The sequence below is a fragment of the Chroicocephalus ridibundus genome, chromosome 4 (assembly GCF_963924245.1).
Source record: "Chroicocephalus ridibundus chromosome 4, bChrRid1.1, whole genome shotgun sequence".
In the NCBI taxonomy this organism is placed as follows: Eukaryota; Metazoa; Chordata; class Aves; order Charadriiformes; family Laridae; genus Chroicocephalus; species Chroicocephalus ridibundus.
Genome location: NC_086287.1, coordinates 74,116,223 through 74,136,339, shown reverse-complemented (window position 1 = coordinate 74,136,339; position 20,117 = coordinate 74,116,223). Strand labels below are relative to the sequence as shown.

Sequence of the window (20,117 nt, the reverse complement as noted above, 5' to 3'; positions counted from 1 at the left end):
AACCATATACGGGATGTGTTTCTTGACCTTCGTCACATCAACAGACTCCCCAGCCCATCTATCTTCTCCTTCATTCTTTCCTCCCGCCAACCTGGACTATTCCCACCCCTCCCCAGCCTGCCAGCAGAGCTGGCTGATCCCGAAACACCACTGGGCTTTTCCCTGGAGATGCCTCCACCTCCCTGGCAAGAGCCTTGGAATGGGGGAACGCTGTGAAGCTACAGGAGCACCCACCTGGGGTCCAGACCTTCCCTCTCACCTGCTCCTCAGCAAGGTACTGCTGGTCGAACTCCAGCGAGTAAAACTCGATGGGGAACTCGCATGGGTTCCTCACCACCACTGTCCCCTCAGCCCCACGGCTGTACGGCAGCAACGGTCCCAGTTCAAGCATCAGGGGGCTGAACTCCAGCTGTGGCTCCAGCCCATGGCCCGAGACCTGCAGCTGGAGGTGTTGGCTGCTCTGGCAAATGTGAATCTTCAGCTTGCTTCTGTAGGACTTCTGAAAAGAGAGAAGCGCAGAAAGCTCCTCCATGAAGTCCCAGGTGACAAATCCAACCCTTGCCCCAAGGTCAGTGCCTCTAAGGTGAACGGAAAACAGGTATTTACGTATAGCAGGGGCTACAGCATCTGCATGCTGGCTCTGAGTAACCGGGATGAATCCTGGCCTGGAGTGTAACTGGATATCAGGTATCAGATGGATCCAAAATGGTCTGTCAGATGTTTTCATCTAGTCAGGAGGGAGCGCAATGCTCATGAGAAAGGTCCTTGGGGTTATGCTGCCCGCACAGAGACCTGGCACTGCTGCATCAGGCAAACGTCAGCTACACGAGAGGCAGGTGAGCTCTCACTGGCTAGAAATAAGGGTTGTCTTCTCTGGTCGAAGCCAGACACAGGGTGGTTACATCTATACTAGCAATTAAAACATCCCTGGGACTGATCCCAAGCAGGGAAGCACCCTGTGTTCATACCGTTACATATTGCCAGTTTCCAAGTAACGGCGGCCACATGCAAACCGCCTTTGGGAACGCTCCGTCACGCGAACTGCCTGGGAACGTGCAGGCAGGCTGTGCCAGAGCCACGGGGACAGCACGCCACTACAGGTGACTGTCCTGCTGGGCCCAGGAAGGTGTCTGGTGGCTTGTTTTGTCCACTGGTACCAGCAGGATTAGCCTAGATGGGCCCTCTCCAGGGTTAGCCATCCCCTGCGAGCGCGGCAGCTGCTCTGCATGAGGGCACTGCAGCCTGCAAATATGCCCAGGCAAAGGGGAAGACAAGGGGAAAAAGGAATAAAAGGAAAAAATATTTCCCCGCCCGTGCCGAGAGGTAACCCCACTGCAGTGCCCTGATGCTCTCCGTGCCAGGTCCCCATCGCGATTTCAAAGCGCCTTGAGAAGAGGGTGCAGCAAGGGAAACTGAGGCACAAGTGGGTCGGGGGCTTGCAGAAAGCTCCATGTGGAGGTAGACCTCATCTCCTGCTCCCTACCACGCTGCCCTGCCAGACCTCCTGGGGGTGACACCCGCCGATCTCACCTCTTCCGTGGGTGAAAACCTGACTCTCACGTTGCATCGCTGTCCTGGACTGAGGGCTCCAGCCGCCGGCAGCGCCTCAAAGGCACAGGGCTTGGCCTTCAACTCCTGGAGCAGCTTCCGACGCACATTCGCGGGCAAATGTTTGTCCACCTGAGCACAAAAAAAAAAAGCAACTGCGTGAGGTCTCCTTGGTCTGCGAGGACAGACCCTTGGTTCCTGCCATGCTCTGAGATACTGTCAGGGTGCTGAGAACACCCATGTCAAACCAGTCATGACCACCACTGGCCAAGAACAGCAGGGAAACCACGCAGGAAGGGCAGGCAGGTGGGGTGGCACTGTCCTCAGAAGAGGAGGAACGGGTGAAGGTGGCAGAGAAATGAAGCAGCAGCTAATGAACAGGTCCAGGTGCGCCAGCCTTGCTCTGTATCCTCAAAAGCTTCCTCAAACGAGCCGTAGCCCAAGCACTCGAGGAGCCACAGGGGCAGTAGAGGCAAGAGAGGCAAAGAAAACCCAAGCAAGAAGTTATGTGGTACACATGGGTCTGTGCTTTACCTTTTTAACAGGCTCATTCACGGTGATGAACCATTTACAGGGGAGCTGGAGCCGATTGTGGAGTTGGATGGTTTCTTCTTGGCACTGCCCACACTGGACAGCAGAGAACTCCAGTCTGTCCCTGGAGAGGCAGAGGGATGGCACAGCTACGGTGGCACGGAGGCGGACATGAAACGTGGGACCTCCTGCTACCTAGTGAAGGAGAAAGCATCCAGCTCAGAGCCCAGGTGACATCTGCTGCTGTCCCCAACCTGACACCTGCCCCGAAAGGTGGCACAGGCACAGGGAGGTGAGGAAGCATGTGGTACCTTGATAGGCAGGAGCACGTCCACCTCTCCCAGCGGCAGGTTAGCGCTCTGTGGGTCGAAGCGCACTTCGAACGTTTCTGTCTCGCAGTAGGGCAGGTGCTTCACACGGTCCAGCTCCACGCTGAAGCCTGGAACAGATGGAAATAAAGCAGCTGAGACACACAAGTGACATGAAACGTGTCACGAGCGCGTTAAGGCCACACGGGTGCCCTGGCTGGCAGCTCTGTGAAGGACCCGTTGCACCTCTGGAGAAGCCTGCTGCTTTTTCTCCCTTGTCACCACTCAGGGAGAAAGGGTTTTCACAACCAGAATCTAATGCCCACATGATAAAAAGAAAACATCAGCTGAAGAGCAATTTCTTCATCAGGCCTTAAGGGGAAGGATGCACAGACCTCTCCAAAGGAGAATTTCCAACTAAGATTCCCCCATGCTGTGGTGTTCCCTGGACAAAACTTAGTGTTGTGGTCACCTGTGGTCAGGTGGTCTTCTGACACCTGACCAGCCCTCGGACACAGTGAGTCACCATTTGCTGGTACTGCAGCCTCACCTCAAGGCCTCTTTGGGAAGCCCATTTTGATACACCAGAGGACCTCACAGGCTGTTTTCTCAACAAAGGCTCAACAGAAGCGCTATGACGTTATGAACTTTAAACAATGCATTTTTTCCAAACCACAAAGGGTCCATCTGTTTGCAACACAAGCCCACAGAGCCCACAAAGAAACTCAGATGATGCTCATGGTTGCCAAGAGCAGAAGATGCTGAGAGGTGACCAAGGTGATCAGCCCACCTAGCCCCTGCAATGAAGTGTTAGGACAGTCGCAGAGAGGTAGGCCAGGTCTCTGGGCACTGCTGGCCAGGAGAACTCAGGCTCTAAAGCAGGGGGCAGGGGGTCCTGAGGAAGAAAAACCAATACAAACACTCCAAAAACCTCCCCGTGTCTGGTGGCTTCAGCTAATCTGGCAGAGCTCCTTCAAGGCCACATGAAGGCTCTCCCGCACTGGTTACCTGTGTCACGCAGGACCCGTCCAACGGCGTGGAAGGACACAGGGAACTGCCCGGTGTTGGTGATCTTCACGATGTGTGTGTGGATGTCACCGAGAATGACGTAGCCAAAGTCCAGGACGTACTCGGGCAGCTCAGCTCTGAAAGGAGGAGGAAGGACAGGCCTTAAACCACAGCCTGGCTACATTTCCAGGTGGATAGAAGATGCAAATAAAGTGGGTATTTCTGTATTCACAGCTGTAAAAACTCAACTCAAGCCCGTGAAACCCAAGGCCTGACCACCTGGTAATAAGACTTTGGTAAGTCATGAGGAGTGGAGGTCCTAGGTTTTATCAGCTACCAATGGGACCTTAAAATAAAACTGGTTTAAAATGGATACTGGTCATAGCTCCTCTGCTACAAAAAACCATCGTGGATAAATAAGTCCACTGGATCTTGCCCAGTCTCAATGAAACTGCTAAGCCTGGTGTAGAGCCCAGGCCTGAAATCGCTTCAGGACCTTGCAATAAGATTTGCCTGCACGGGAAATGTTCACCGTCACCAGATCTGTCCCTGAAGCAGCACCAGTAAATGCAGTAATCAACACCTACAAGATTCACGGGAAGGTTTTTTCCCAGAGCAATCCCACTCGGGAAAGCACATAAATCATCTCTTTTGCAGAGCATCTTCTTCCTGAACTGGAGCTTACCATGCCCGTGCCTCATCACAAAGGAGCTAAAGGGAAGGACCAAGTTACCTAGGTAAGCCCTGCAGTCCCACCGGCATCCAAGCCACGTGATTTAGGGTTCGTCAAGGGTTCATCGACCTGAGCAGGGATGGTGTCTGTGCTGTCTGGAAGATGGTCTGCCCTGGACCCCCTCAGTTCTAAGAACAGAAGCCAGCATCCAAGGGGAGCTGAGCATCCCCCAAAGCTCAGGGTGGCACTGTGGAAGTGAGGACACTTAGCTGCTCACAGGGAGCACGTCAAAGCCATCAGGATCATAGAATCATTATGGTCAGAAGGGACCTTTAAGATCATCGAATCTAACCATCAGCCTAGCACTGCCCAAACCACCACTACCCCACATCCCTCAGCACCACGTCTGCTTGACTTTTGAATACCTCCAGGGATGGCGACTCCACCACTGCTCTGGGCAGCCTGTTCCAAGGCTTGATGACCCTTTGGGTGATGACATTTTCCCTAACCTCCATCCTAAACCTCCCCTGGTGCAACTTGAGGCCGTTTCCTCTTGTCCCATCGCCTGTTCCTTGCGAGAAGAGACCGACCCCCCCTGGCTGCACCCTCCTTTCAGGGAGTTGCAGAGAGTGAGAAGGTCTCCCCTCAGCCTCCTTTTCTCCAGGCTGAACACCCCCAGCTCCCTCAGCCGCTCCTCACAGGACTTGTGCTCCAGACCCCTCACCAGCTCCGTTGCCCTTCTCTGGATACGCTCCAGCCCCTCAGTGGCTTTCTTGTGGTGAGGGGCCCAAAAGTGGATGCAGCACTCGAGGTGGGGCCTCACCAGTGCCAAGCACAGGGGGACCATCACTGCCCCAGTCCTCCTGGCCACACTATTGCTGATATGGGCCTGCTGGCTGCCTTAGCACACTGCTGGCTCATATTCAGATGCTGTTGACCAACACCCCCAGGTCCTTCTCCACCAGGCAGCTCTCCAGCCACTCTGCCCCCAGCCTGTTGCATCCATGTGGTTGGTGTGACCCAAGTGCAGGACCCAGCACTTGCCCTTGTTGACCCTCACACCATTGGCCTCGGCCCATGGATCCAGCCTGCCCAGACCCCTCTGCAGAGCCTTCCTGCCCTCAAGCAGGTCGACACTCCCACCCAACTCGGTGTCATCTGTGAACTTACTGAGGGTGCAAGACCTTTCAGACCCTTTCTGAAGTCCCCAGTTATTCCCAGCTGTGCAGACACAAGGAGCTCTCAGGAGCACCCAACAACTGCTGAGTGTTACCCTTGGGGCACCTGGAGATAGGGGTAGGGGAGGCCCCACTAACTTGAGAAGCCTCCGACGAGCACGCTGGTCAAAGGCGGCGTTCCCCGGGGGACCGGAGGCGAGAGCTTTCTGCAGCTCCAGGGCATGTTCCTCTATCAGCATCTGCTCCATCTGCATCTGCAGCCGAGGGTCCCACTGAGGAAAGGAAAGACAGTGGCTGGTTGGCAAAGGTCCTTCCCAAGGCACAGGCTTGTCTCTGAAAGAGGATCCCACCCTGCTCTTGTTGAGAGGGGTGATTGGGTCCTCCTGTCTTGCTGCTCAGTGTCTGCGACACCTCCTGCTCTCTTAGCCAGGACCTTATCTCGAGGGAAACGAACTCCAGCATCTTCGCCGGCCCAGTCACTGTTATAAAAGCTGAGCTGGTCAGACAAACAGACAAACGAGCCAGGAACCTTCCCGAGCTCCAAGTATTTGCCTGCCCCCAGCCAGTGCCAAAGCAGCTGGGACAAAAGCTCTCTTGAAAAGGGAACCACGACGAAGCTGGTGCCTCTTGGAGACAAACACTGACAGCAGAGTCCCAGGGTGCAGCCAGGCTGCTGCTACTAAGCTCTGCAAACCTGGCAGGGCTCAGGCTGTGAGCTACAAACAGCCCAGCGATGCCCTGCAGCTCCTTCAAAGTACCGTCAATTCTATCACTTGAGCACGGCCACCAGGACCTCTCCCTGGTGCGGTCAGGAAGCTCATGTGTGTACGAGAGCGACAACTACCAGAGGTGGGCAGCCCTGGGGCAACGCTGAGCTAATGCAGCGTCATGGCCAGGTGTGGGCAAGGAGGTCCCAAGTGCCAGCAGGGCACCGGGAAGCCTGCAGCGGGGTGCGAGGGGACAAAAGGACAAAGGGGGAGGGTGGCACATGCCAAACAAGGCAGCAGCCGTTCTCACCACGGTGTCCCAGTCGTCCGTGGATGGCTCTGTGGCCGCAGCCTCCCCCAGAGCAACTGCTTCCTCTCTCCGGCTGTCATTTCCCATCTTCTCTTTCACTTCCTTGAGCACCTTCTCATATTTTTCATTTCCTGGAGGAAGAAAACATCCACAAATAGAAGCGTGGGCACAGCGCCACTGAAGCTGGGAAGCCCTGCTCCCCTGACGCTGAACTCTCCCAGAAACACGCTCCTCGAGCAACGTATGGAAAGCGGACGCTGCTTTTCCTCTATGAATCCTGCCGTTCACTCCCACCCACCCTCCGCCCCACGAAGGGACATCTCATCCCCTCTAATGTGATGCAAACCCACCCCTGCCAGCTTGTATTACAGCTCTCCCCAGCATTTCTGTCTAGCCATCATCTTCCCAGGACTCCGACAGATATGCTGGCAAGCTCTTGCAGGATGGTTCCTGGGGCAAAGCCCGCATGGGCTTCTAGAAATTCAGGAAGCAACCAGAGGGCTGAGTGTTGGTCTGACAGCCCCGAAACCCCCAGGCTTGGTGGATGTGAGTGTGAGCTGCCCTACGGGCATATGCCATGGGGGGAAAAACCAGAGGACCTTCCCGGGGAGTGGACAGGCAGTGCTCACCTTTGATGCTCCTGGGCAGGTCCAAGTAGATCCTGGGAAAGATCCCCTCTCCTTTGAGGGAAATTTCTGCTGGCTCCAGGTGACCCACTTGGATCTGGAAAGTCCTGCAGAAGATTCCAGGCGCTCCTGGCAGGTAATAGACTTTCAGCACTTGCTCCTTGCCAGGTCCGATGTAACCCTGCAGGGCGTGGGAGAAGAGGGAGGGAATGCACCAAAGAGCGTTTGGCGGAGGGATGTCTCCGATGATAGACACGCTGAGAGAAGAAGGCAGGTCCTCATATATAAGAAAATAGCAGACAACATCGCCTTCTAGCTCTCTCGTATCTAAAAGCTGAAGCCTCCTACCCCGGGATGCAGTATGTCCTTGTAGGGATGCGTTCCACGGGATGGACCTACAGCCTGCCCTTCGCTCAGCTCTTCTGCTCATGGTGCTTACCCTCCGCTAGCAAGAGCCAGAGTGAGTAAATAAAAGCTCTTTCAACCAGCCCCTACGGGAGACGAGTGAAGTGCCCGCGCCCTCAGCGGGGCCAACAGCTCCTGCCACAGCACGGCGGTGGTTCCCGGGCTGGTGTCCCCTTACTAATGCCCCCAAGCAAACATCTCCTGCCTGTGCGCTTACAGCGAGGGTGCGCTATCCCGACTCACCGTGACCTGCAAACGTACATCTCTGGAAAAGCAGGAGCAGAGACTAGGATGAGATCTAGGGAAGAAGGTGTTGCCGGGAAGGGCACCTCCTCTCCAGGCTTCCAGAAGGGCCGTCCGAGCCCCGGGCTGCGCTCATGCCAGCCAGGTCAAGAGCAAAGGTAAGAGACAGCAACACTGCTCCGGGCGACAGGACACAGCCGCCCCCCGCGTGTGGGGCTGGACCCTCAGTTCCCCGCTCCCCTCCATGCCACAGGGAGAAGCTGCGGAGCGGGATGGATCCTGCTGGGTCCCCTGAGCCCTTGCTCCAGTGCACAAGGCAGCGGCAGCGAACGCCAGCCCCGGTGATGCTCTTCCAGCAACAGCCACACAGGTTCCAAGCAGAGCTGTGTCTTCGGATGCTCGCAGGAAGAGGGCATCAGCGTGTCATCCCTCGTAGGAGATAGGCACCAGGAGACGCGAAAGCCATTTGGCTTCCTCTTCCCATTGCCAAAAGGGACATTGTCCTGGGTTGAGCCACACGGGACTAATCTCTCTTCTGATGTTGGGGAAAAGAAGACTCTAGTGTCTGAATTAGTGAAAATATTTACTTTAGAGCCAGCTCTGGTATGTGGGATTCAAGGTCTCAGTGGTTTTGAGCCTTGCCAGGTGCGGGGATGAGGAGAAGCGAGACCCGGACACTTGACCCAAGCTGCCAACAGGATTATTTCACACCATGAACGGCACATTCCATAGAAATCAGAAAGTTTGCTGAGGAGTTTCTCTCTCCCTTCATGGTGGTGGCCCAGAGAATTCCTCGCCCCGGTGCCACAGCCCTGAGCCCTTCCCTTCCTCCCGCAGCCGCAGCGCTCGCAGGGTCCCACATTGGCTGTCCCTGCGGGGAGTGCACGGCTTCTGCTGGGGAATGGGCTGGGAATAGTCCTTGTATGTCTTATATTAGTATTGCGATTAATGCTGGTTCTTTAGTATTATTGTTAATTATTTAGTCTTATCCTATTAAATCTATTTATATTTCAGCCCTCGGGTTTCCTTGTTTTCCCTGGGTGGGGAGGGCTCATCGGGTGAGAGAATAATTGTCTAAACGACAATAAATTGTTGTGGGTTTTCTTAAACCATAACAGACAGAGATAGGAACGCTGTTCCAGCTTGAAGATATCTGCGGAGCACCGAGGAGCGAGACGCTCCTAGACCAGCCCGCTCCTGCGCACGGAGCTGCACCGGCTGGTGATGGGGCGATGCTGCAAACTCTTCTCCTTCCCATTCCATCCCTGCTCCTCCCTGGCCCCCTCCCTGCCCCACAGAGCAGCAAAGCTGTGTTCAGTTCTGTGCTCCCCGGTTCAAGAAGGACAGGGAACTGCTGGAGAGGGGACAGCAAAGGGCTACCAAGATGCTGAGGGGACTGGAACACCTCTCTCATGAAGAACGGCTGAGGGATTTGGGTCTCTTCAGTCTGGAAAAAAGACGACTGAGGGGGGATCTCATCAACGCTTATAAACACTTACAGGGTGGGTGCCAGGAGGATGGGGCCAGGCTCTTTTCAGTGGTGCCCAGCGACAGGACAAGGGGGAACGGGCACAACCTTGACCATAGGAAGTTCCATCTCAACATGAGGAGGAACTTCTTTCCTGTGAGGGTGGCAGAGCCCTGGCACAGGCTGCCCAGAGAGGTGGTGGAGTCTCCGTCTCTGGAGACATTCCAACCCCACCTGGACGCGTTCCTGTGCCACCTGCTGTGGGTGACCCTGCTCTGGCAGGGGGTTGGATGGGATGATCTCCAGAGGTCCCTTCCAACCCCACCATTCTGTGATGCTGTGAAACCTGGAGGAGGGAGGGACAAGTACAGGGGCTGTTACAATTTCTAGCAAAGGAGCTTCATGCCCAAGCAAGACAGCATTTAATTCTCACCTGGTTATTGCTGGCAGGGGACAGGCAGGGACAAGGAATAAGTCCTGTCTGATCACACAACCTGGGTAAGGCGACCCTCAGGAGACCTTGGATTGTCCGCCTCCAATGCCAGTGCCACCAGAGCTCGGCAGCCGGGGCCCAGCGAGCCACCCCAGCACCCCTGCCTGTGACAGCAGAGCCACCCGCCAGCAAAGGCCATTAAGGGAATTTATTAGGACGGTGTTGGCTTGACCTTCTCTGTCCCCCAGCAGCAATTGCTTATGGCCCTGTCTCTCCTGGCTGCCTTTTTTTTTTTTTCTTTTTCTTTTATTTCCCCCCCACTTTTTTCCCCCTACAGCCCCCCGTCCTGGGCAGCCTGACCCAGGGTTAATCACTCGTGCCACCTCCATACTCACCGTGCTGGGCACGGCCAGGGGCACGCCGGGCAGGGGGCTGGCAGCAGCGGCCGCGCTGGGGCTCAGCACCGCGTAGGTGAATCCCACCTTCCCGCTGTTCCGCAGGCTGACCTCCGCTTGGGTGACTTCGTTGAACAGCTGAAGAGGGGACAGAGGAGCGGGAAGTCACGGACACAGGTCTGCTGCGCTGGGAATCTTCCTTTTCCATTGGGTTGGAAGCAAAGGAACACAAAGCAGAAGCAGGGACCACAGAGGAGACCCGGGCGCTCGCCTCTCATGACTTAACCTGGGCAACCCACAGCCACCGGGTACCTCTTAGGCCGGCACAGGAACAGATATTTACGGCAGCACGCAGAGGTGCGACAACAACCACCTAAAAGTCAGCAATGACTAAAGCAGGAGATACAAGCTCTCTGCTCTTTGAGGTGCCATCTAACAGCTGAAACAAAGGAGGAAGCATCGAGGCATTTCAGAAGAAGAGGCACCCGCCCGCAAGGATTCGCAAGTGAAATACAAGCAAAAAGGGAGACAGACGGTGCAACACATCCAGGGCCAAGAGCTGGAAACATCTGTGGGGGTTTTTAATTGAAAAGAAGTAAAACGGGGATTATTCCGGGACGTTCTCTCCAGCTACAGTGAGTGAAAGCCCAAGTCAACTTCCTCCTTGGTTTATTTTGTTCATTAATCAAGAACACTAAAAGAGAGCACCTCCTTAGGCCTCAGGCGCTAAGAGCGGATCAGCAGATGGATGTCTCGGGGACACGTCCCTCTGGAGATGCCTGCTGGGATCAGGAGGCAGCGTGAGTTACCTTGAACAGGAGGAACTGCCAGCTTTGTTGGGGGGGGGGGGGAGCGGGGGTGGAGATGGCCATCAAAAACCAACTTGGGTGCAGGACATTGCGCTCAAAGGTTGTACTTCCAAGCCATAGAGCCAACAAAGCAGCTGGGATGGGGAGAGAGCCCAAGACCTTGGTGGGCAGGAACCCGCCAGTGCTGGTTTGAAGACAAGGTCCTCTGCCAAGAGAAGCATGCGGTACCTGCAGCCCGCAGTCGATCTCCGTGATGTCCAAGAGGTAGTTGATGAGCGAAGCCTCCCCGCTCAATGCAACCTCGTAGGTCGGGCCTCCCTCCACCCTGCAGAGCGCCATGACACGGGCGACGATGTTTGCGTGGCCAAAGAAGGTGAACGTGACCCGCTGGCTCTCGCCCGGCTGCAGCACACCGTACAGTGGCAGGATGTCAAAAACCTGGAGGTAGGGGAGGAGAGAGATTGAGATGTCAGGCGTGGAAATCAATGCAGAAGAGCAGCCATGGCTTGGAGCAAAGGACAGACATGGCTGGAGAGGCATCTTCCTCAAACACAGGCAAAACCATCCTAAGAAGCTGTGGCTGCCCCATCCCTGGAGGGGTTCAAGGCCAGGCTGGACGGGGCTTGGAGCAACGTGGTGTGGTGGGAGGTGTCCCTGCCCAGGGCAGGGGGGTTGGAACCAGATGATCTTTTAAGGTCCCTTCCAACCCCAACCATTCTATGATAATCTCATCCTGCATCCATTCCACTTAACAGCGGAGGGACCACGGGAAAAAACAATCTTCTCCCATACTTCCTAAATTAACACATTAATTAACACACTACATTAAAGTAATACGCGAGGTCTCCTGGCAGCAAGAAATTCTCTCTGCTGCAGAACCGGCCTTTAAAAAAACACTTTTTACTGCCTTCAGAAAAACATGAGCCCCGGTGAGAGGTGTGAGCCCTGGGGGGAGGACTCCAGCCCAGCTCATCTAACTCCCGATGCTTTTCCCCCTCTCCCCGATTCACGTGCTGCTCTCTCTCAAGACACTACAGCAAAACCTACTGCAGAAATTGCCTATCGGCCACTTGGCTAGGAACAAGATGGATAAAACCCTCCATGGGCGCTGCATGCGTGATGTCCTCGGTCAGCCCTACGACATGTCCTGCATGTCCCCTCCAATGACCAGTTTGTCACCAGGCCCCCTTACCTCCTCCACTCCCAAGGTGAGAGGTTCTGTCTCTACGAACTGCATCAACTCCTTGATCTTCACCGAGCTCTGAGTCTCTGCAGCACCTTCCAGCTCCGCAGCACCTTCCAGCTCCCCAGCAGCGGATGGCAGCAGCTGGAAAACAACCACCATGGGCCGCAGTAAGCAGCTGGCTGGTCTGGGTGAGACCACTTCACTGCAGGCTCCACCACCTCATCAAGCCAGGAGCGGCTGAGATGGGACCTAGGCACAAATCAAGTAGGGGTATGTCTATGCCATCAGTTGAGTGTGGGTTCAAGCCCACCCAGAGATGAGACGTGGGCTCCATCTGCACTTCCTACATGCAACCTTGCATGAGGAAGGTGCATGCACCCAGCACTCAGTCCTGGCAGAGACCTCAAAGGCGTTTTGCACCCTCGTGCCGGCCCACCTTCACTCGCTCCGGCCCAAGGAACGTGCTGAGAATCCCCTGTCTGGACAGGTTAGGTTCTCCCTGACAAAAATAAGAACACAGCTGCAAGCGAGGAGTATCAAAACCAGGAAAATAAGGACTTAGAAACTGCTTAGATGGTGCTTAGGTTTCATCTCATGCACTCATCAGTGCTGGAGAACTGGGCATCTCTGCCAGGGCGTTCTTCTCCAATGGCACCTTCCTGAAGAAGGCTGCCAAGACGTTTTTCTGTCTTGCAGCAGCTGAAACCTGGTGATTAACCTCAGAGGTGCCATCTTTCAAAAGGAACCTTGTTCCTGGCTTCTGACCCCTATTTATAAAGAAGGGCTTTTTGATTGCCCTTGAAGGTTAAGAACACCCGGTTCTTCACGCATGTGAAGAAGTGCTTCGTGCTGTGGCCTTGACTTCAGCCAGGATATTTATGGGACATCTTCACACCTCATCGGAGGTTACATCTCCCCAGGAGATAAAGCACCAGGGAGGGCAGAGTCTTCTCCTGTTTTGACGTTCTTTCTGTCATCTCCGCATTTTCAAACCTAGCAAAGCTTTGCCAAGCACGTATTCCCAAAGATCCTAACCACATCTTTCCCAGGCCTGCAGTCTCCCACTTTCCTAGAGAGGTTATATGGACATTGCCTTGATATAGTGACACAAGCAGGAGATGAAACTGCAATCCACGTGTATCCTTTGAAGCAATTTTGGATCCTACTTAGCCACGTCCACTTGTATTTCCCTGGTCTATTTGTGCGCACATGGCAACAAAGCAGGAAATAAAGATTATTCCGTGCTTCTGTCCGAAGACATTCAGCCACGCTATTCTTTATGTCTACAGGGTATCATTTTTCCTGATTCAGAAAAAAAATAACGCAGTCATAACATTAATACTGCCGATATTTGGATGCGAGCAGGTGCAACCCCTCTCCTTGAACTTAATGCCAACGCTGGCGCTTTCAGAGCCTCTCGTGCTCTCTTCCATCCTTTTTTTTTTTTATTGCCCCAGGAGCAGCATCTGTCCCACGTGATGCAGAACAAGGTGCCAGCTCCTGCCAGGCCCAAGGTCAAGCTCCAAAGCAGCGAGGTTCACCAGGAAGGTCAGCAGATCAGAGGCCGTTTTCAAAGCCAGGAGGAAGGAAGGGAGAGTGACTTTGTTGGCAACGCCTTGTTTTATAAAAGACGGCTCTGTGGCCGTCACCGCAATAGCAGGTCTTGGGGGAAGGCAGAGGCGCGAAAACGGGTGGCTCTGGCTGGGGTTGAGAAGGTGGTACACGGAGATCAGTACTCGGGAGGGCTTGAGACAGGAAGGGAACTGGAAGCCTTCGCATCACGAGGCAGACAAACGCCTCATTTCATGTTGTAAAAAAAAAAAAAAAACCAAAACAAAAAAATAACAAAACAACAAAAACCAAAACAAAGCAAAAAAATCCCAAACCCAGCGTAAGTCGGGAGAATCTACACAGGCTTCTTGAGGCAGAACCATCCTATTTCTCCTTCCCCATGTCCAACCACTGACCCTGCTGCTGCCCAGCCCGCGCTCCGGGCACATGAAAGCAGAGCAGCAAAAAGGGAGGCTGGCATGAGCACGGCTTTTCAGGGCCGAACTGGGGGAGGCAGTAGGAGAAAAATCTACCTTTGCTTCCAGGGAGTCATCTGCTGGCTCTTGGGCAGGATCCCCCACGGTTCCCAGGGCTTCGGCTGGCTCCTCTGCGCCCCCATCTCTGGAGCTGCTCTCTGCAGACTCTGAGCGCTCCGACTGGGCTGCCTCTTCCTTCCGTGGCCGGGGTTTGATGAAAAATTTAGGTGCTGGAGGGCTGAACCTGGAAAACAACATAACTTTGGTCACAGACCCGCAGCGGGAGGGAGGGAAGCCTGCACGAGCAGCTGCCAGGCAGGATGCGGCCCCTGGGTGGGTACTGGTGGTGTGAGCTCAGTGACGGGGGGGCCTACAGAGGAGATGGGGAGGGACTCTGGAGCAGGGAGGGGAGCCATGGGACAATGGGAAGAGGGTTTAAACTGGAAGAGGGGAGATTTAGCCGAGATCTGAGGAAGAAAGTGTTTGCTGTGAGGGTGGTGAGCCCCTGGCCCAGGTTGCCCAGAGAAGCTGTGGCTGCCCCATCCCTGGAGGGGTTCAAGGCCAGGCTGGACGGGGCTTGGAGCAACCTGGGCTGGTGGGAGGTGTCCCTGCCCAGGGCAGGGGGTGGCACTGGGTAGGCTTTAAGGTCCCTTCCAGCCCAAACCATTCCATGATCCTATGGGTCTGACCCAGCAGCTCCAAAACCAGGATGGAGCAGGTCAGCCCCTGGGGTGCCCAGGGACAACATCCCTCGCTGCTGGTATAACAGTGATGCTGGCAACTGGTCTCACGGAGACATGGAAGAGGACAGAGGCAAAAAGCGCAGTGCAAAAGGAAAAGACAAACTGCGCGAAAAGGTGATGCTGAGCTGCGAAGTGGCAGATGCAAAGAGTGATGAGCCAGCACAGACCCACCTGGAAGTGGCCTCCTGGAAGTGGCCTCCTGGAAGCATCCACCCCACGGGGACTATGCCCTCCCCACCCCAAGGGCCAATGCCAGAAATTTTGCAGCTCTACTAGATATTTATTGCAAATATTTCCCCTAACCATTACCTGCAGCCGTAGGTCAGTACAAGCAAGCGGCAATGCTGATGGCTTTCTCCAAGTGCCATAGGGCAGGAGAAGGGCTGGAGCCCGCAGCCCGCTGTGCCCTGACCACCCCCCAGAGCCCAGCATCACCGAGGGACACCCACGGAGCCCCTCGTGGGACATCCTCACACAGAATCACAGAATGGCGGGGGTTGGAAGGGACCTCTGGAGATCATCCAGTCCAGCCCCCTGCCAGAGCAGGGTCACCCACAGCAGGTGGCACAGGAACGCGTCCAGGCGGGGTTGGAATGTCTCCAGACACGGAGACTCCACCACCTCTCTGGGCAGCCTGTGCCAGGGCTCTGCCACCCTCACAGGAAAGAAGTTCCTCCTCGTGTTTAGGTGGAACTTCCCATGCTCAAGTTGGTGCCCGTTACCCCTTGTCCTGTCGCTGGGCACCACTGAGAAGAGCCTGGCCCCATCCTCCTGAGACCCACCCTTTAAGTGTTTATAAGATTCCCCCTCAGTCGTCTTTTTTCCAGACTGAACAGCCCCGAGTCCCTCAGCCTTTCCTCATCAGAGAGGTGTTCCAGTCCCCTCAGCATCTTGGTAGCCCTTTGCTGTCCCCTCTCCAGCAGTTCCCTCTCCTTCTTGAACCGGGGAGCCCAGAACTGGACACAGCACTCCAGATGCGGCCTCCCCAGGGCAGAGCAGAGGGGGAGGATGACCTCCCTCCACCTGCTGGCCACACTCTTCTTGATGCCCCCCAGGATGCCATTGGCCTTCTTGGCCACAGGGGCCCATTGCTGGCTCATGGTCATCCTGTTGCCCACCAGGACTCCCAGGCCTCTTTCCAGAGCTTTACACACAAGGTAACGCGGAAAATGCCAAATTCCAGGCAGGGACTCGCACTTAAACAGCCCATTGATCCCTGATGAGCGCCAAATCAGCAGCCATTAGGACTTTGGGGAAGGAAGCTTTATAGTCATTTTTAATCAATACACTGCAACCGTGGATGGCAAGATGCAGGTCCCTGTCATCCTGCAGGAATTCCCCGGGCGCAAAACTGCGGCTCTAACTGCAGCCTGGGCTAAAAGGGCAGCAGATCTGCTGAAACAAGGCTGTAACCCATGCAGAACTCACCCACGGCGCGATTACCTCCCTGGCAGTTTCTAAACTCAGACTGCTTGAGGACCAATTCGGCAAACGATTCAGCAACGCAGTGTAACGGCCTGTTTTATGAACGGAGCCGAGTTTATAGTTTGACCAACATCTGTCAGTAAAAAGTACACGGTTTAACATTTGCCATCGCACCCAGGTGACTCTGATCACGTTCCCTGTTTAAATCGCAGCAGGTGCTCACAGTAACTGGGCTCATATTTCTAGTCCCACCTGGAGGGACACATTCCAGCCATGCCTGCCTGTCGCCGACCCTATTCCCAAGTGTCCCCCCTATAGGCAAACAAGGCAGATCTTCACAGCAACCTGGATGCTTCATTCCCAGCTGGGAATTCAGTGCCCTTAACGATGTGCTCCCAAATGAATATTTTTGTCGTTAGCTTCGTAGCTCATTATGTAAGGCTGCTTTTCATTTCTGGGTTAGAGGCTTGATAACCCCCGAGAGATCCCACCTGACTTGTCCTTCCTACAACCACACACAAGAAGGCGGCTTGGCCCGGCTGAGCTCCTCCGCAGCCCCCGCTCCGCCTGCTGCTGGGACCCCATGGGGGACCCCGAGCGAGACCTGGGCACTGTCGTCATGGGAGAACAAACCAGGACTGGAGGGGACGAAGGCGCTCGCCAGCCCCTGCAGATCATCGCCCATCTCCAGTCCCACCTGTGCAACCTTCGCCCCTCTCAGCCGAGTCACCTCGATACGTGTCGGGGTGCCCTGATGGGCGACCAAACTCCAGCAGCCCCTGCCTGGGGCATCTACCTAAGGATGAAATAAATTCAGCTCAGCTGCGACAACGGTGCCTCTGGGCAGCCTGCGGCTGAATGCCACCTCTCCCTGGTGACGTGGGACATGCCTGCAGAGTAGGGGTACTAACATCCAGGGCCGGGAGCACCTGGAAGTCCTCCAGCTGCGCACCAGTCCGTGCACCAGTCCAGCGCGTGGGTCCGGCCCCAAACCTGCCGCCATCCGTCCCAGCGAGGAAATGAAAGCGCGGCTTGTGATAAATACTGCAGGTTAATAACAGCTCCTGAAGGAAAGGTAAACCCCCGAGATGGGGAAAAAAAAAAATAATCCATAATCGTTTATTAAATTACCTTTAGTATTATAGAATGGTTTGAGGCAACTTCACGGGACTGCGGCGCCTAGACAACAACAATATTTTTCACTCTAAAGCAGAAGCCCTCTGGGACCCGGTGCTGGGAGATGATGTGATTAGCGAGTCCTGCTGCGGAGAAGCACAGAGAACAGCGAGGGACTTTTTCCAGGGGAGGGGGGGAAAGTCAAAAATGAATAACACAAAGTGTGCCGTGAAAAGGAAGAGAGCGAGGAACCCAAGGTGCCAACAGAAAGCTGACCCCTGGGACAAGAAATCTTCCTGGCGCTGAAGGAAAGGGGGTTGTCTTCCAAAAGGAGAAGGGAAGGCAACGGGATGTTCAGCATCAGTTCAGGCTTCAGGCAGCTCTTTCTCTGATGTGAATCGGGACTTTCTGGGCATCCTGCAGGACCTTCAGGCCGAGGTTGTGGGCGCAGGGAGGAAGGCAAGGAGCAGAAAGCAGTTCCTCCACCTGCAGAGAGGATCCATCCCAAAACAGAGGGGCCAAAGGGCTGTGGAAGTGCCTCCAGCAGCACCATGGAGCTGAGACAAGGAGCCTCCACACATAAGCAGGTCAGTCCGGAGCTGCAGGGGCCGACAGCAAGGTGTTAACCCCCTCTGGGTCTGTCTCACCCAACCTGGTCACCTCTTAGATGAGATGAAAGTCAACCACGAATTAACAGTAGGGATTTAATGGCAGTGCAGGTGAATTAACAGCAGGGAGAGAGACAGCCTTCTTGCTAGGGCCAGGACAACCTTGTGCCATCCATCGTCCCCAACCTCTGAGACGTTAGGAAAAAAAAATAAAATAAAAAAATTATCTCAGCTCATCTCCTGGTTGCTGAGCCTGGCAGGGACACGGCTTCACACCGCTTCCCACACCCGCCTCCCAAAATAGAGGAGCTAGAAATCACACCGCTTCCACAAGCTTCATGTGAAGATTCACGCGGGATGATGTGACACACCCCCCCTCCTCCAGCTCAGGCTGTGAGAGCCGGCAGCATCAGGACAGTCACCCCCAAAACCGTAACGGGAATGTCTGAGGTCCCTGCAGCCCCTGCCAGCACCGGGGACGTGTGCCAGAAGCCACCACCCCACGGTACCCCCACGCGGAGCATCCTTGCCTGGTCCTGCACCCGTTCGGCACAGCCACGGCACCGGGTGAAAAGAAGCCTCCCAACAAAGTACTGACTCTTTTCAGCTTATCCCAGGGTTGAGCACTGGAGAACACCTGAACGGCACCCCATGAGGCATCTAAACAGGCTTACAGGCCCCTATGATGCCCTTTTGTTTCTCCTTGAGGCCACCAGATGCATATTAAGGCGGCACTTTGGAGCAAGCCACAGACAGCTCAAGGGTGTGTTTGCAACTCAAAGTAAAATAATATCGTACAGGAGTAAACTGAGAACCTTCCCAGTATACCATGTGGGAGCACTGGGCTTGAGCTGGGCCACCTGGCCAGCAGCTGAAAGAGATGGTGGCGATGGTTTGTCCTCATCAACAGTGACTGTTAAACTACGTTTTGTCCAAACGGCCCTGAATCCTATTTCTTTGCTGGGATAAACTCCTCTGCTGATCTACGGTTTGTGTATTTACTGAACCACCCATTGAAATTCAGACCGGGCAGCGGAGAGAGAGAGAAGATAACCAACCGCAAGATCCAACACCTCCAACTTCTGTCTTGCATGCACTGGAAACGACAAAGCTGGACTCAGCGTTGATCTGAATGCAGCGAGCAGTCCCGGGGATGTCCCACTGTGACCAAGTATTAATTAGCTTGAAGTTAACGTGCCGTTTTAACGGCCACTTACTTATTCGAGGCAAAAAAAAAAAAAGTCAGTTTTGAGAGACGAGGGAGAATTTGGATTTCTCATTTGAAACTGGAATTGCGTAGGAATGGATGCAGGGATGTTACTACTGAAAAGAAGCAAAGGCAAGTTATAGCCCCGGAAGAAGTCTCCACTGGCTTTACTGGAGTTACTCTGACTTGCACTGATTTTACAGACGGCAAAACATTACCCCTTAGAGGTCCTCTCCTTCCTCATGCTCTGCACATCGGCCAGGGGATTTGTAAGCATCAGGTGAGGCGGTAGGACGCTCCCGATTCTCCATCGGACAGAAGAACGCTTCTCCATCAGACTCCGGCCCAAGGTCCCTCTGAACAAATCATCAGCTCTAACGTTAAATACAATTTGTAGTCTTTGTTCAAAATTAAACAAGCCCTGACAGCTGTAATTTGGAGATGCCGGTTAAAGTAATCAGCACCAATTACAATCTTACCAGCGACTTTAAAAATCAGCTCTGCAAACAGAGGGCTGCAGTGACTCCCATGACGGATGGCAGAGGAGGCGAGACGTGCTCCAGCCGTCTTTGTGGCGGGGACCCGGACACTCACCATTTTAAGATGATGTCTCCGTGCGGGCAAGCCTGAGAGCTTGGCAAACCACGACGGGTATGGCTGCAAGGGTTAAATCCAGGAGGAAGCAGGGGGGAGCCAGAGAACTGGTTGAGCATAACCAGCTGAGAACATCAGGCTGTGTTAGACAGGCAAGCAGAAGGCTCCCAGCCACGGGAAGAGAGATGTTCTGCATCTATCCTCTCCTTGGGGTAAAGGCTGCAGGAGACCAAAGCTGGATCTCAACAAGTTTGCGAAAGGGATGAGCAGGACACAGCCTGAGATGGGAGGGACCAGGCTTGGGGGGCTTGGCAGGCCAGCTTCACCCTCCAAGAAGCCAAAAAAGCAGCTCAAGGCTGAGCTGAGGCATCCCAAGGGTTGAGGACCAGCATGTACCTGGGCTCCCCTGCCCCCCAGCCGGTATCACTGTCCCTCCACGGTGCCAAGGGCAGAGCGAGGAAAAGGAAGGAGATGAAATGATGGAGCGCATCCCGAAGTCCTCACATCCTTGCTCGTCTCCACTGCTTCTGCTGAACCCCAGAAGGTGTCTCCACCGCCCCGCGCTGATG

The 20,117-nt window shown here is 54.7% G+C and overlaps 1 protein-coding gene across 1 annotated transcript in view; it reads right to left on the bottom strand.

Annotated features, from left to right (window-relative positions):
* Window positions 1–20,117, bottom strand: part of HYDIN (HYDIN axonemal central pair apparatus protein) — a 165,451-nt gene that overhangs the window by 41,235 nt on the left and 104,099 nt on the right. The window contains exons 23-34 of the mRNA XM_063334137.1: window positions 13,913–14,099; window positions 11,835–11,969; window positions 10,871–11,080; window positions 9,834–9,971; window positions 6,893–7,070; window positions 6,264–6,394; window positions 5,385–5,518; window positions 3,396–3,532; window positions 2,391–2,518; window positions 2,083–2,274; window positions 1,531–1,680; window positions 260–499 (exon numbers count right to left, since the gene is read on the bottom strand). Of these exons, the coding sequence (XP_063190207.1) occupies window positions 260–499; window positions 1,531–1,680; window positions 2,083–2,274; window positions 2,391–2,518; window positions 3,396–3,532; window positions 5,385–5,518; window positions 6,264–6,394; window positions 6,893–7,070; window positions 9,834–9,971; window positions 10,871–11,080; window positions 11,835–11,969; window positions 13,913–14,099 (1,960 nt within the window). The remainder of the gene's footprint in view (window positions 1–259; window positions 500–1,530; window positions 1,681–2,082; window positions 2,275–2,390; window positions 2,519–3,395; window positions 3,533–5,384; window positions 5,519–6,263; window positions 6,395–6,892; window positions 7,071–9,833; window positions 9,972–10,870; window positions 11,081–11,834; window positions 11,970–13,912; window positions 14,100–20,117) is intronic.